Source organism: Sinocyclocheilus grahami, unplaced genomic scaffold, assembly GCF_001515645.1.
Source record: "Sinocyclocheilus grahami isolate Dianchi unplaced genomic scaffold, SAMN03320097.WGS_v1.1 scaffold581.1, whole genome shotgun sequence".
In the NCBI taxonomy this organism is placed as follows: domain Eukaryota; kingdom Metazoa; phylum Chordata; class Actinopteri; order Cypriniformes; family Cyprinidae; genus Sinocyclocheilus; species Sinocyclocheilus grahami.
Window position 1 is genome coordinate 509,835 of NW_015505760.1, and position 14,089 is coordinate 523,923.

The 14,089-nt window shown below is 35.1% G+C and overlaps 2 protein-coding genes across 2 annotated transcripts in view; one reads left to right on the plus strand and one right to left on the minus strand.

Annotated features, from left to right (window-relative positions):
• tpte (transmembrane phosphatase with tensin homology) overlaps positions 1–5,601 on the plus strand; it is a 6,331-nt gene extending 730 nt beyond the window's left edge. The window contains exons 3-17 of the mRNA XM_016240094.1: positions 289–365; positions 583–660; positions 746–793; positions 933–1,094; positions 1,846–1,965; positions 2,059–2,158; positions 3,128–3,191; positions 3,364–3,428; positions 3,516–3,576; positions 3,684–3,765; positions 3,861–3,949; positions 4,031–4,092; positions 4,175–4,255; positions 4,349–4,454; positions 5,555–5,601. Of these exons, the coding sequence (XP_016095580.1) occupies positions 316–365; positions 583–660; positions 746–793; positions 933–1,094; positions 1,846–1,965; positions 2,059–2,158; positions 3,128–3,191; positions 3,364–3,428; positions 3,516–3,576; positions 3,684–3,765; positions 3,861–3,949; positions 4,031–4,092; positions 4,175–4,255; positions 4,349–4,454; positions 5,555–5,601 (1,215 nt within the window). The 5' untranslated portion in view covers positions 289–315. The remainder of the gene's footprint in view (positions 1–288; positions 366–582; positions 661–745; positions 794–932; positions 1,095–1,845; positions 1,966–2,058; positions 2,159–3,127; positions 3,192–3,363; positions 3,429–3,515; positions 3,577–3,683; positions 3,766–3,860; positions 3,950–4,030; positions 4,093–4,174; positions 4,256–4,348; positions 4,455–5,554) is intronic.
• Positions 5,602–5,724: 123 nt separating this feature from the next.
• On the minus strand, positions 5,725–12,186 carry smpd1 (sphingomyelin phosphodiesterase 1). Its single transcript, XM_016240111.1, has 6 exons — positions 11,697–12,186; positions 10,074–10,849; positions 9,242–9,413; positions 8,711–8,787; positions 8,244–8,389; positions 5,725–7,073 (listed from the first exon to the last, which is right to left on the minus strand). Exons 1-6 carry the CDS (start codon positions 11,970–11,972, stop codon positions 6,676–6,678), a joined length of 1,845 nt encoding a protein of 614 aa, XP_016095597.1. The 5' UTR covers positions 11,973–12,186; the 3' UTR covers positions 5,725–6,675.
• Between the last annotated feature and the right edge of the window lie 1,903 nt (positions 12,187–14,089).

Consider the following 14,089-nt stretch of genomic DNA (forward strand, 5'->3'; position numbering starts at 1 on the left):
TATATATATATATATATATATATATATGAAGAGTTCAGATGCAAACGCCTCTTAGTGCCATTTTAGATTTTCTTCTCAAATGAGCATTTTTTTTAAATCAGGCTCCTATGTGTAGGTTCAGTAATTTCACTTTAATGCCAATGAAGAGGTTTTCATTGCTATTAAGTTGAAATAACTGAACATAAACATAGGAGTCTGAGAAAAATGCTAGTTTTAGAAGAACATTTCAGACGGCACTTAGAGGGTTTCACATCCGAATTCTTCACATGTAATTCTTTTTTTTTTCAGAGAGAAACTTAAAACTTTCTAATAAAAATGACATCAGTGCATTTCAACCCTGGGTTAGATTCCAAGGAAGTTAATGGGTAAGTGAATAACATTCAAATGAAGTTACTAACACTTCACAAGCATCATGACCTTTACTCCCCCACCTTTAAATTAGTAATTCAGCTCTATTCCCAGCAGAATTACATTGTGTTTAACAAATGACTCTAATGTCTGACGTTTTGTAAACTTTACTTTTCTAAAATGATGCAAGGTGGTTATGTTGTATCTTTTGTCTATGTATCTATATTGGAGCAGTAATGGGGTGAAAGAGGAGGCAGAGGTGCAGATTGATGATGGAAAGGAAGAGACTGAGGACCCAGACACCATGTACCAGTAAGTAAGCTTATAATTTGTTGACATTGTGATGTTTTGAGATTAATATTTTAACGTTTCATCCTGTATTTGATTTGTTTTGCAGTCGTATCCGGAAAACTATAGCTCCTTTTGTGATGTCCTTTGGTTTTCGGTAAGTGGGATCCTTTCATTTCAGAATGTCACATAAAGAGGCTCCCAGGACCTAAAAAATCCAATAAAAGTGTTTGTGATCTTTTCCAAAAATAGATTTTAGACTATGTTTTTCTATGTTCTTCTCTTCTTATTTGCAGTGTTTTTGGCCTGGTACTGATCATTGTGGATATTATTCTGGTCATTGTGGACTTTTCTCTTTCCAACGGTAGTCACGATGTTAGAAGAGCAATGGAGTCTGTTTCGCTTGTCATCTCCTTCTTTTTCCTCATTGATGTGCTGCTCCGTGTATACGTGGAAGGGTTAGTAGGTTTTCAATTTTGTGAATTTAGTCTTTCGTCTTGCATTTCATTTGAACGTAATTTACAAAACACTTTAGACTGAGAGTAACCAATAGCGCTGTAGTGTTCATGTTTCACATGATGAGTTGCTCATCATAGGAAATGATTTGCAGGAAACACATTTCCGGTTTGTTTTTCCCAAATGAGTTTTTATCACTCTGGACCAAGTTTCCTAGAGCTCAAGCACAAAAATAAGTTAAATGGTCCACAAGCTCAGCGAAAGGTATTATTTTACATATTTAGGATCTATTCCTTAGCAATCTCTGATAAACCTTTCTTAAAGGGTTAGTTCACCCAAAAATGAAAATTAGGCTGTGTTTTACTCACCCCCGAGGCATCCTAGGTGTATATGACTTTCTTCTTTCAGACGAATCCAGTCGGAGTTATATAAAAAATTGTCCTGGATATTCCAAGCTCTATCACTGCAGTCAGCTGGTGTTGCAGTGCTTCAGTTCAAAAGAAGTTAAATAAAAAGCGCCCATCCATAAAAAAAGTGCCTCACATGGATCCGGGGGGTGAACAAAGGCCTCCTGTAGCGAATCTATGCATTTTTGTAAGAAAAATATCCATATTCAAGACGTAATATTCACTTGAATAAGTGACATAATAATCACTTGCGCTCACTGTTGTAAACTGAAGCAGTTCCGGGCGGAAACACAGCCTAATTTTCATTTTTGGGTGAACTAACCCTTTAAATCATCTTCTTTCTCAGATTCAAAGTGTATTTCAGCTCAATACTGAATATAATAGATGCTTGTATTGTGGTCGTTACCCTGGTGGTCACCATGATCTACGCATTCACCGATCTCTCCGGAGCTAGCCTGATTCCCAGGTACAGCAGATTTAACAGAACACATTCTCAACATGCTCCCATTTCACCCAATATTCTAGTAGTATAAACCATATTAAAATGGTGTGTTTGCAGGGTGGTCACGTTCCTGAGATCTCTGAGGATATTGATTCTGGTACGTGTCTTCAGACTGGCCTCTCAGAAGAAAGAGCTTGAAAAGGTCACCAGGAGAATGGTGAGTGACACCAAGAAAATGTTGCTCATCACAGTGTGTGGTGTGGTCATTATAATAACTGCGATTGTGTCTCCTTAGCCAATCAGGTAATGCTTGGGATTTCTGGCGTCTCTGCTGGCAGTGAATGAATTTGCCTTTTTTAATAACCACATCTGCTGTTTTTGTTCAGACAAAGTGAAAATCGAGCCGTATTTTCACGCAGAGTTGTGAATGTGAACTTGTGAATCAACAAGATAATGCATTATAAAAATGTGAACAATTAAGACAGTAAAATATATTTAGATGGTATTTAATTAATATAATAATTGATTGATAATAATTGTTTAATATAATAATTGATACTTCTGACTCTTTTTTTTTTCTTCTTAAAAATGGTTTAAAGGCTGAAATGTGAAATTTATCATTTCATAAAACTTCTTGTTTTTGTGTAAAACCTGTATCTGAACTGTAAATCATGCTTTTTACATTCATACAGTCATTTTACAGTTTAAAATGTTACCATAGACATTGCTTAACCCTGCTCATACAGTATTAATTTAATTTGTGCAGGTCTTAAATAAGGGCTTAAAAAGTCTTACATTTGAGCTTAAAATCCTCAGATACCCTTTTTCAATCTTTTTGTGTTTCAAAGACGCATGTGCTGCATGTGTTTGATAAAAAATACAGTAAAAAGAGTAATATTGTGAAAACAATTTTTTTTCAATTATAGATATATACTTATAAACATATAAACTTTTGACTGCAGTGTATGTACTTTTCATTCTTCTTTTAAATTTTAATCCATTTTTATTTAACCACTTTTTATCCATTTCCAGTTTTATTTGTTTTCCTTATTTAATTTTTTGTCTTCTATTTAGTCGTTTTCTTATCTTTGTTTATATGTTCTTTCACATTTCTCACTCTCACGTAAAGCGTTTTATGTTGTATGAATTTGCTATATAAATAAACTTGATCTAATCATTTTCATAGGTGTCCGAGAACAAAAGACGGTACCAAAAAGATGGATTTGATCTGGACCTCACTTATGTCACGGGTTTGGTTGCTTTTTGTTGTAGTTGGCAGAAATATAGCCATTTAATTTCATCTTCATGTTTTTTCTCTTTAATTTTGCATCCGATGTATCATTTTAAATTCATTTAAAACATTATAAACAACATCAAAATGAATTAATTTGCTAACCAAAGTGATTAATCATGGGTCTTCAGAAAGAGTCATTGCCATGTCTTTTCCATCGTCTGGGAAGCAGGCGCTCTATAGGAACCCAATCAGAGTAAGATACATGGTAGTAGTTTACATATTTGAATCGTTCAGAAAACATTGCAACAATTGTATGATGAATACATAAATGACATTTCAGGAGGTCGCTAGATTCCTGGACACCAAACATCTGGATCACTACAAGGTGTTTAACCTCTGTAGTGAGTAGACGATGATCTTTATCAGATTATTTGACTTTAATTGCTAGTACAGATCATTTTTAAAAGGAGTGATAAATAAAGGGGGCTAATCTGACATCTGGTTTCAGGTGAGAAGGGTTACGATCCAAAGTTCTTTCACTATAGAGTGGAGCGTGTTATGATAGATGACCATAATGTGCCGTCACTCCAGTAAGTGTGCTGTCACCTCAACTGAACATCAAAATATGAATTTTTAGCAAGGTTTGAGGCTTTATTGAAGCTCTGTTTGTTATTAACGCTGTCAGAGATATGCTGTGGTACACGGCCTGTGTTAGGGAGTGGATGGCAGCAGACTCCAGCAATGTGATCGCCATCCATTGCAAAGGAGGAAAAGGTCTGTTGTTTGGTGGTATTCAGTGTTGTTCTGAATATTGAGTCTGTCTGAAGTGTGTAATGGTTGGGTTTTGTTCAATAGGGCGGACTGGGACTATGGTGTGCACGTGGCTCATTGACAGCGATCAGTTTGAGAGTGCGCAGGTACAGTCTGCTCATCCATGTTTACATTTAGAGCCCTTCTCATCCAAGATTGTGTTCAAATGTTCTATGAACCATCTTACAGGAGAGTTTGGACTACTTTGGGGAGAGACGGACTGATAAAAGTATGAGTTCGAAGTTCCAGGGTGTTGAAACTCCCTCACAGGTGTGTGTGACACTGGACTAGAAGCCATGGATCCAACAGTAATGTGTATATTCTTTTTTATTGATCCATATTCTGTTTGTTTTGCACTTGTAGAGTCGGTACGTCGGTTATTATGAGATCATGAAGAACCAATACAACCGTCAGCTACCACCTCAGAAGAGCCTGAAAATAAAGAGCTTTCGAATCCACTCCATCGCAGGTAAGACCCAGCCTGTTATTATAAATATATCACTTATAAAACTTATTAATGTATACATGAGAAATATGCAAAATAATTTAGATATTGAATATGAAAATACTAATATATGTGACCCTGGACCACAAAACCAGTCATAAGTAGCATGGGTATATTTGTAGCAATAGTCAACAATACATTGTATGGGTCAAAATTATTGATTATATTTTCGTAAATATCATGATCCATGAAGATATTTTGTAAATTTCCTACTGTAAATATATCAAAACTTAATTTTTGATTAGTAATATGCATTGCTAAGAACTTCATTTGGACAACTTTAAAGCTGATTTTCTCAGTATTTTGATTTTTTTGCACCCTCAGATTCCAGATTTTCAAATAGTTGCATCTCAGCCAAATATCGTCCTATCCTGACAAACCATACATCAATGGAAAGCTTATTTATTCAGCTTTCAGATGATGTATAAATCTTGTATAAAACCCTTATGACTGGTTTTGTGCTCCACGGTGACATATAGAATAGCAATATATAGTAATGTATATAGGTCATATACAGTAGATTTGAAATACATGTATTGTATCCATGCATATTTATTTTATTTTAATATTGAATATATACACATTTTATGATTAAAATAAATAATAAATGTATGTATGTGTGTGTGTGTGTATGTATATATATATATATATATATATATATAAAAAAAATATTTACATATCAAACACCTGCTTCCATGGAAAATATGTTTAAATATTTGTTGAGTACATACTGTCATCAGGCATGATCTACTGACTCCTAGTGGTTCTGTCTTGCACTGCGTCACATTTGACATGAGTGGATGCTTGTATTCAGTGAAACCTATAATATATTTTCAGCTTGTTCCTATAATGTAGCTCTTATCCCCAACATTTAAATAGAAAAGAGTCCTTTCTGGTTTAAGTTTTGAATTCTTTAGAATATTTATATTTGATAAAGCTTGGTAACAGAGGTCTACTCCGTATTTGTAAATTGAATGCCATATCAATTCATTCAAAAAGACGAGACTTAATTAAATATACAAAACACTACCATTTAAAAGATTTGATTTTTTTTGTATTTTTAGATTTTTTCAAAATGCATCTCATGCTCACCGAAGCTGTATTTATTTGATCAAAAACACAGTAAAAAACTGCAATATTAAATAATTACAAAATAACTTTTCTAATTGAATATATCAAATGTCATTTATTCCTGTGACGCTAACAGAATTTTCAGCATCATTACTCCAGTCTTCAGTGCCACATGATCCTTCAGAAATCATTCTGATATGATTCGTCACCTAAACATTTCTCACTTTTATCGGTTGAAAACCGTTGTACTGCTTAATTTTGTGTAATCTGCAATACATTTTTCCCCCAGAATTATTTTATTAAATTTCAAAGGAACAGCATTGATTTGGAACAGAAATTTGTGACATTAACAACATAAATTGCTTTTGATTCATTTAATGCATATTTGCTCAATTTACTTTTTCCAACAACATTGTGAACCCAAACTTTTGAACTATACTGCAGTTTAAATCTATAAACAAATTACCTTGCAAAATAATTATTAATCTAGACCTTCGGACAATCCATTTCAACATTCATAAAATCCCACTAGAATTGCAAAATCATTATCAGCAAGTCAGCGACAGTTCACACAGAAACATGATCACAGACTCTCTTCATCCTTGCATTAGCAATTAAAACAAGTTGAACGACTTGTGGTTGAAACAAACCATTTTCTTTTACAATAAGCCTTCAACAGACTCCAGTGTGCAAACTATAGCTCAATGCAGGAAGTGATAACACTAAATATAGATATCACTTCTAAAGTGACAGACCACAATCCGATCAAAAGTGACGCAAATCACACAACCACATGAGTGAGAATGAGGACTGAGACGTTGGAGCAGTTGTGGTTTTTACACGATTCAGTGAAGTCACTACCTGCTCCACTTTCAACCAATAATACTTTACTTTGGTTCTCTGCTCTAAAGTCCACATCTTTACAAGAACTGCTGATTTTTTTTAACCCTATCTTGACCAGATACCTTACAGCTTCAAATAATTGTCCATAGCAAGTCAGCTTTTGATGATCTCAAGTACAAATGTAACAAATGCTACAAAAAGTAGTTCAAATGAAAGTGTCGGTGACGTTGGTGTGGTATTAAACCCATTAGAACTCTAGTTTCATATTTTCTCAACACATTGTCTTCCTAACAGAGTGTTTATCTCCGTGTAGCACGTCACACTGCGTTAGAAGGTCGTATCGTCCGCTGTGTAGAAGGCAGATTAGTGACGTCTTGCAAGTGTCTGTGCAGGGCTTTGAGACGTGGCCTTTATGAAAGAGGTACCAGAAGCGCTGGAAGACACGGTCATCATCCTTCATGACTTTGATCAAAGCGTTCATGTCTGATGGGAAGAGTGTGGACAAACCGTAGGCCTTAGACGCGCGGTACAGTAAGGTCCAGGATGGGTTGGGGTCAGGTTGAGAGGGCTGGTTGTTAGCCAGAGTCAGGTTAAGAATAAAAGTCTCGTGATCCAAAACCATGCGATTACTGCCTGGGTAGTTTCCATCCACGTAATATACGCGATATCCTGACCATAAAAAAAGCATATTATAGCAATAAGATACGATTTTGTGTGAATAACTAAATGCTAAAATAGAAATAAAATAACTATATGCTAAAACAAAACATAAATAAATATAATTAAACACTAAAATAAAAATGTAAAACCACATAAAACTATGCTAAAATTAAAACAAAAACGAATTAAAATAACTACATGGCAAGTAAAAATAAAAAGTCAGAGTATAGTAGAAAGCACTATACAATTAATGATTATTTTATGAAGAACAGCATTTAATTGAAACTTTATAACAATAAAGGTCTTTGCACACCGAGTCCGAAATTTTCGCACGTTAAAAAATAAATACGAGCTCGTTATAGCAATAAGATACGATTTTGTGTGAATAACTAAATGCTAAAATAGAAATAAAATAACTATATGCTAAAACAAAACATAAATAAATATAATTAAACACTAAAATAAAAATATAAAACTATGCTAAAATTAAAACAAAAACGAATTAAAATAACTACATGGCAAGTAAAAATAAAAAGTCAGAGTATAGTAGAAAGCACTATACAATTAATGATTATTTTATGAAGAACAGCATTTAATTGAAACTTTATAACAATAAAGGTCTTTGCACACCGAGTCCGAAATTTTCGCACGTTAAAAAATAAATACGAGCTCACGTTGTGTCAATCATGTTTACACACTGCCTCCGAATGTTTCGGCCGTCATAAAACAATCTGGATCAGGTTCGATTTTCTGCGTTTTGGCATCCGTAGCAAGCATTTTGATAGGAAAGGATGACGAATATGAATTATATATATATATATATATAATTTTTTTTAAACGCATACGAAAATTTCGGACTCCATGTGCAAGGACCTTAACTGTCTTTGCGGTCACTTTTGCTTAATTTAATACATAGTAATTAAATACATGGTATTACTTTCTTTAAAATAAATAAATAAATAAAAATACTGACCCCAAAACACAGCTACAATAAATGCGAAAGCAAAAATAAGCCTATTAGAATAAACAGACTGATTTTAAGATGAAAACAACAACAACAAAATAAATTAAAAAGCTTAAATAAAATGTGGTAATTTTTTTTCTCAATTCAATTAAATTTTGAATTAAATTAAATTAAAAAAATAAAATATCTATCAACTAATATAGTACAGTGAGCACCTGGGTTCAGGTTGACATAAGTGGTCACACTTGGGGCGATGAAAGCCACACTTAGTGGACGAGTCAATGTATCTTCATCATAGAACATCTGAAACTCATCGACATGCGTGTGTCCAAAAAACTGACCAGTTATGGTGCTTTCATATCTGGAAAATGAAAGAGAATTATAGGAAGGAACCAGATTGCTTGCTAAAGTGAACCATTAACCACTGCATTACATACACCTCCCGGTATATATGGAAAATGGCAAATACAATTATCTCAAAACCAGGCAGTTACAGTCAACATAACCCATTTTTGCAACAGTATGGCACTTGTGATCATAAAAGACACTGTGGAGCTGTTAGAAGCCTTTAGGCCACAGTCACGCAGTTGTGTTGATTCAACCACGGGTTACAACAGATAACAGTGAACTCTTGTGTACAGCAGGACGGCCCATACAGTGTGTTCACAGAAAAGTGACTGACCGGTTCACTATATGATAGTAATTCCAACTCCAGCTGCTCAAACAGAGTCCCGGGGGGATGTGACCGATGATGTGGACCTGAGAGAGACCAGCGGAAACAGACCTTTGTTTAGATCTGGTTATTAAATTAAAAAAAAGAAATTACACAATTAAAATACTAAACCGAACAAAAAAAGAAAAGAAAACCGCAAACAACAAAAATTCAAGATAGACCAAGATTTTTGGCTTTGTTTTGAGAAAAATAAAAGAATTGTGGACCCTCTTACAAAATAATTTGAGTAACATTTAGTAGTAGAAGGATCATTGGCATCTAATATATAATGTCCAAATACAAACAAAAGTTCAAAACTGAAACTGACTCGTGATCAGTTGCCTGGATGTTTAAACACCTCTAACCCACAAACACGAACATTGCAACTTGTTAAACTGCTGCAGCGAGCAAATGGCTTCAACATTGTTGTTTGTTTTCTTATGTTCTTAATACAAAATAAGAGGTTTTCTGGTTTCTCTGATGTTTGTAAACTTCTCGTACCTTCTCTCCCTTGTTCTCGGACTCTTGTAGTATATTAATGAGCCACTGGAGCTGACCCGCCGGGTCTGTGGAGTTCACCATCAGCCAGTAGTTCTCTTGCGCACAGAAGTTCATGTTCAAGGACACCACCCTCAAACCACGCTCAACTTCAACCGTGTAAAACCCTCCACGCCTAGAGAAGACAAAACACACATTATACATAAATAAAGTATGTGTTGATAATAATAATAATAATAATAATAAAATTATAAATAAATTATATAGTTGTAAAACTACCACCACCACCACCAACAACAAAACGTTAAGGAAGACATAAATATCTAAACAGCCACATTATATTATATTACAAAAAACTATATAAATAAACAAATAAAATATTATTAAATGGTTACATAAAAAACAACAGCAACAACAACAATAATAATAATTTAAAATTTAGATACATTCCAGGGGGCAAAAATATAAAAACTTGCCACATATGTAGCAAGTAAATAAGTAAATAAATTATTTATTTATTTATTATTATTGTTATTATTATCAACAACAAATAAGATACATTCCAGGGGCATACATCTCAAATATATAATAAATAATAATAAATAAATAAAATTCATAAAACTAATTCAATCAAATAAAAATAACAGCTAACAATAACAATAATATCATGATATTATATTACAAATAAAAATAATAAAATATAAACTAACAACAACAACAATACTAATAATACATTTTATTGTGTATTTATCAGTGAAGATACTCAAAATGTGATGTTAATTAATGTGACAGATTTAGCCAAAATAATTTAAGGTCTCTTCCATCAGTACTTTACCGTATCGTCTCCAGGGCTTCCTTTGGCAGCCAGGGTGCCCACTCCTCAGCCATGGTGTCATAAAGCCAGCGGGACGACCGATTTCCATGTACAAACGGAGGAGGGAAACTATTCACCGGAGTGCTCTCGTGATTCCCAACCGCTGGGTAAACGGTTACATTAGGCCCCAGGTGTTTGTGTAGGAGTCTAGTGATGGTGACGAGCTCGTTCAGCTGTTGTTCCCGGGTCTGAGACCAGATGTTGTGTGCTGGAATGTCTCCTGTCCAGTAAACCCAATCCCACGGCCCAGATTTGGCTACGTTTTGGAGAAGGTTCTCCACTGTGCGCAGAGGCAGGTCACAGTCGCCATACGTGCCCCAGTATCCGGCTCCAGTGTGCTTCCAACCGGCCCTTCCAGAGTGATTTCGACAGCACAGTGGTATCTTACAGTCCACAAGACTGCCTTCGGCATACTCCGCATCCCAGTGGATATCCGTGAGGAAGAGGATTCGGCTCTGTGAAGAGCCCGGTTTGGGAGGGGTGGGCGGTTTAACAGGGGGTTTGGGGACCTGCGGCAGGGACACATTCCAGGGGGCATAAATATCAAAATGGCCACACGTAGGTCCAACCAGTAGACCGCAAGCCTCCGAGGGCCAGAGGACGGACTCCTGGAGCGCACGGATTAAATCGTTTCGGAAGAGCTCGGTGATTTCTCGGCATACTTGTGCCTCGGCCAGATGCAGTCGAACACAGGCCTCTCCTAAAGCATGCGCCACACGCTCCATGTTTGAGTCACTCTGTTAATAAAGATTTTGGTTAAAGCATAAAAAATTATAAGAAGCTAATATACGAATTGTATGAAATAAATGTACATCAAAATTATAGAATTATACATATAAAAATGATATAATATAAATTCAAATATTATATAAAAATTCAAACAATAATTATAAACGAACCTAAATTAATTGAATGTACATTAAATTAAAAGCATACTACTGTATTTACACATCAATATGTATTCGTTAAAAATAATTAGTATGTCTAGAAAACTAGTATATTGACATAAAAAGGTATATAATAATATCAATACTAATAATAATAATAATAATTAAATAAAATTAATATCTAATAAAATACATATTAAATTAAAAGCATAGCTACTAACATTATATACATTAATGCGTTTAACATAACTATGTGTCTAAAAATGAATAATATACACATAAAATTAGTACTAATAACAGTAATAAACTAATATAAAATGTCTATATATTGCAATAAAAATACACATGAATAAAAAAGCATCATTTCATTTTATATATTAACATTATTTAAATACTTAAACATGGATATTTTTAAATAATAGTTTGTGTAACTGCTAAATGTATATTTATACGTCTCAGGAAACTATGGCAGCATTGTTGAGCACAGTCAGCTCGCACGCGCCTATGATGCCAAAAAATGCTAACTATAGTTCGGCAGATCAACAAGTTGAGTCACAGACGCCATCATCATGCTGAGCAAAAGAACCTGGATCAAGTTCACTTTTAACTCTACAAAATAAGGCGATATTTATACCGACAAGTAAGCCAGGGGAGTTTAAAACAGACAACAACCAGATGAAGTAAATGCTCGTCTCACCAGCAGCGCGATGTCAAGCGTGGCGAAGATCGCTTTACACACCACGCAGGACATGTTGTGCCAGCTGAACCCGAGCCTAAACGGATCAAACTCCTCCACGAACCTCAGCTGGGGCGAATCTGTTCCTCCCTCGAGAGGGTACGAGGAACTCCGCGGCACCGAAACTAATGTCCAGACTAAGAAAACAGCGCAGACGGTGGATAAGCCGAGCACCGGACGCTTCATGCTGAATGCGCGGCGAGCTACACTGCGGGAAACTCTCTCAGCCCCTGTCATAAAACACAGTCTTGGCCGACGGCTCCAGGAAACCGTGTTATCCTTGAACACTAGTGTTACGCTTGGGCTGAATACATGAATAAAACAAGAATCCGCGTCTCTTTAGACGGTTGTGTTTGAAAAGTCCGTCAGTTGTATGTTCTGTTCTGTTCTGACACTGACAGCTTGCACAGCGTCCCAGGCCAGGCGACCCGACCAGGTTATAGCGTCAACTGACTGATCACGTGACAGGCTGACAACGCAGCTGACAAATCACGTGCCCTACCATATTTGTAAACTTGAAAGTTAAGTACCAATGCTACTGTTTTATATCAGCATATAGTACAATAGTTTGACACTTATTCTATTTAAGGGGTCATATGATGCGATTAAAATTTTTCCTTTCTCTTTGAAGTGATACAAGCTCTTGGTGCATAAGGAAGATCTGTAAAGTTGCAAAAACTATAGTCTCAAATCCAAAGAGATATTCTTTATAAAAGTTAAGAGTCAACCACGCCTACCTAAAACGGCTCGTTCTAACACGCCCCCACATGTCTACGTCACAATGTGGGAAGATTTGCATAACGCCGCCCAAAGGTTCCCGCAAAGAAAGAAGGCGTAACTTTTATTCTCGCTGTAGTATTGTTGTTGCCGCCGCCGCCATGTCGTGAAGGCGCTGTGTGTTTCTTTGTGAAAGCGAAACTACTTTGTTTGGTCTTCCAAAAGAGGACACGACTAGAAATCATTGGTTACATTTTACAACACTGTTCCAGAACAGTTCAACCCAAATATTCAGATGTGTCCAGTGCATTTTATGGAGGACTGTTTCCTGATCCTGGTAGAGTAGACTACAATGCCGGCTGTTCTGACTCACAGACATGCAAGTAAGTTTTTTATATTTAAAGAATTTGCCACTGACGATTCAAACGTGAGTTTTGGGCAGTGTAGAGTAGCGCTTGTTGTTTGTCATTTCTCCAATCACAAATGCAGACATGGTTCTATGTTTACGCAGTGCGATGCAACGCAACGCGTAAAAAGACAATATAAATCATTATAATCCGTAATTATGTCCCCACTGGATGCAACAAATGCCTCGTTTTTAATGGGTTGTAATGTTTTTGTCTCATCGCTCCGGCCGGTGTTGTGCCGAATTCTGCACCCCTGCCAGATTAAAAGGCGGGGCATAGAGGAGAAACAATAATGTACAGTATGTGGAAAATAATGTGTTATTTGAACCTTAAACCGCATAAACACATTTCATTACACCAAATACACAAAATAATGTTCTTTTTAGCAGCATCATATCACCCCTTTAAATTATACAAAAAACATTGAAAAATTAAAATTAAGAAATTAAGATTATGTTTTATTGCATGTTTTTATTTTCTCGTTTTTTTGTGGAACTGTCCAGAGACTGCATTAAAAAAAACAACAACTCTAGACTGGAATATTATGAACTGAAAATGGCGGCATACGTTTTACAATATTTCTTTAAAAATATAAGTGAAGCAGTTTTGTTTAAAAATAGTATTTAATATTTGAAAAACAAAAGTCAGTAACCAACATTTAGAAATCTGTTGTCATGAAAATCAAAAACACGGATCCTGTAGACCCTAAACAACTGTATAAAGTATATATATATATATATATATAAACTTTATACAGTCTATATATAAAACAGTTCTTTCTGTTCTCAAATCTGATTGGCTGAGAGCCTTTTCCAGGAGTGCGCCCTCCGAGAGCGCCTCACCTCGGTCAGATCTTCTGAAATTTGCCACAGACTCTGATGTCTCTGTAGTGGTTAAACATGAGATATATTTTGTTTTGGATACATCTCACCGGAAGTCTTTGGTCCCATTAATCTATTATTTGTTCTTTTTTTTGTAATCAGATATTACTATTTTATTATATATATATATATATATATATATATAAATATATATAGTTTGAGTAATTATACAACATTTGGAAAAAAAATTATAAAGCCTTTTATTTAGAAGTAGCTTATAGCATAACACATTGCAAATCTTCTTTTTTATTAGATTTTTATTTAAAACAAACACTAGCTTTATGTTTTCTATTCTATCTACTTGTTTTTCTTTGTGTGTGTGTATAATATATATATATATATATATATA

What these genes read in the sequence shown, in the direction of transcription:
- smpd1 (XM_016240111.1), bottom strand. Translation starts at nt 11,972, where the DNA reads ATGACAGGGGCTGAGAGAGTTTCCCGCAGTGTAGCTCGCCGCGCATTC. An exon ending in GAAGCCCTGGAGACGATACG is followed by an intron (nt 9,414 to 10,073) that starts GTAAAGTACTGA and finishes TGTCTTCTCTAG; the next exon opens with GCGTGGAGGGTTTTACACGG. An exon ending in TTATGTCAACCTGAACCCAG is followed by an intron (nt 7,074 to 8,243) that starts GTGCTCACTGTA and finishes TTTTATGGTCAG; the next exon opens with GATATCGCGTATATTACGTG.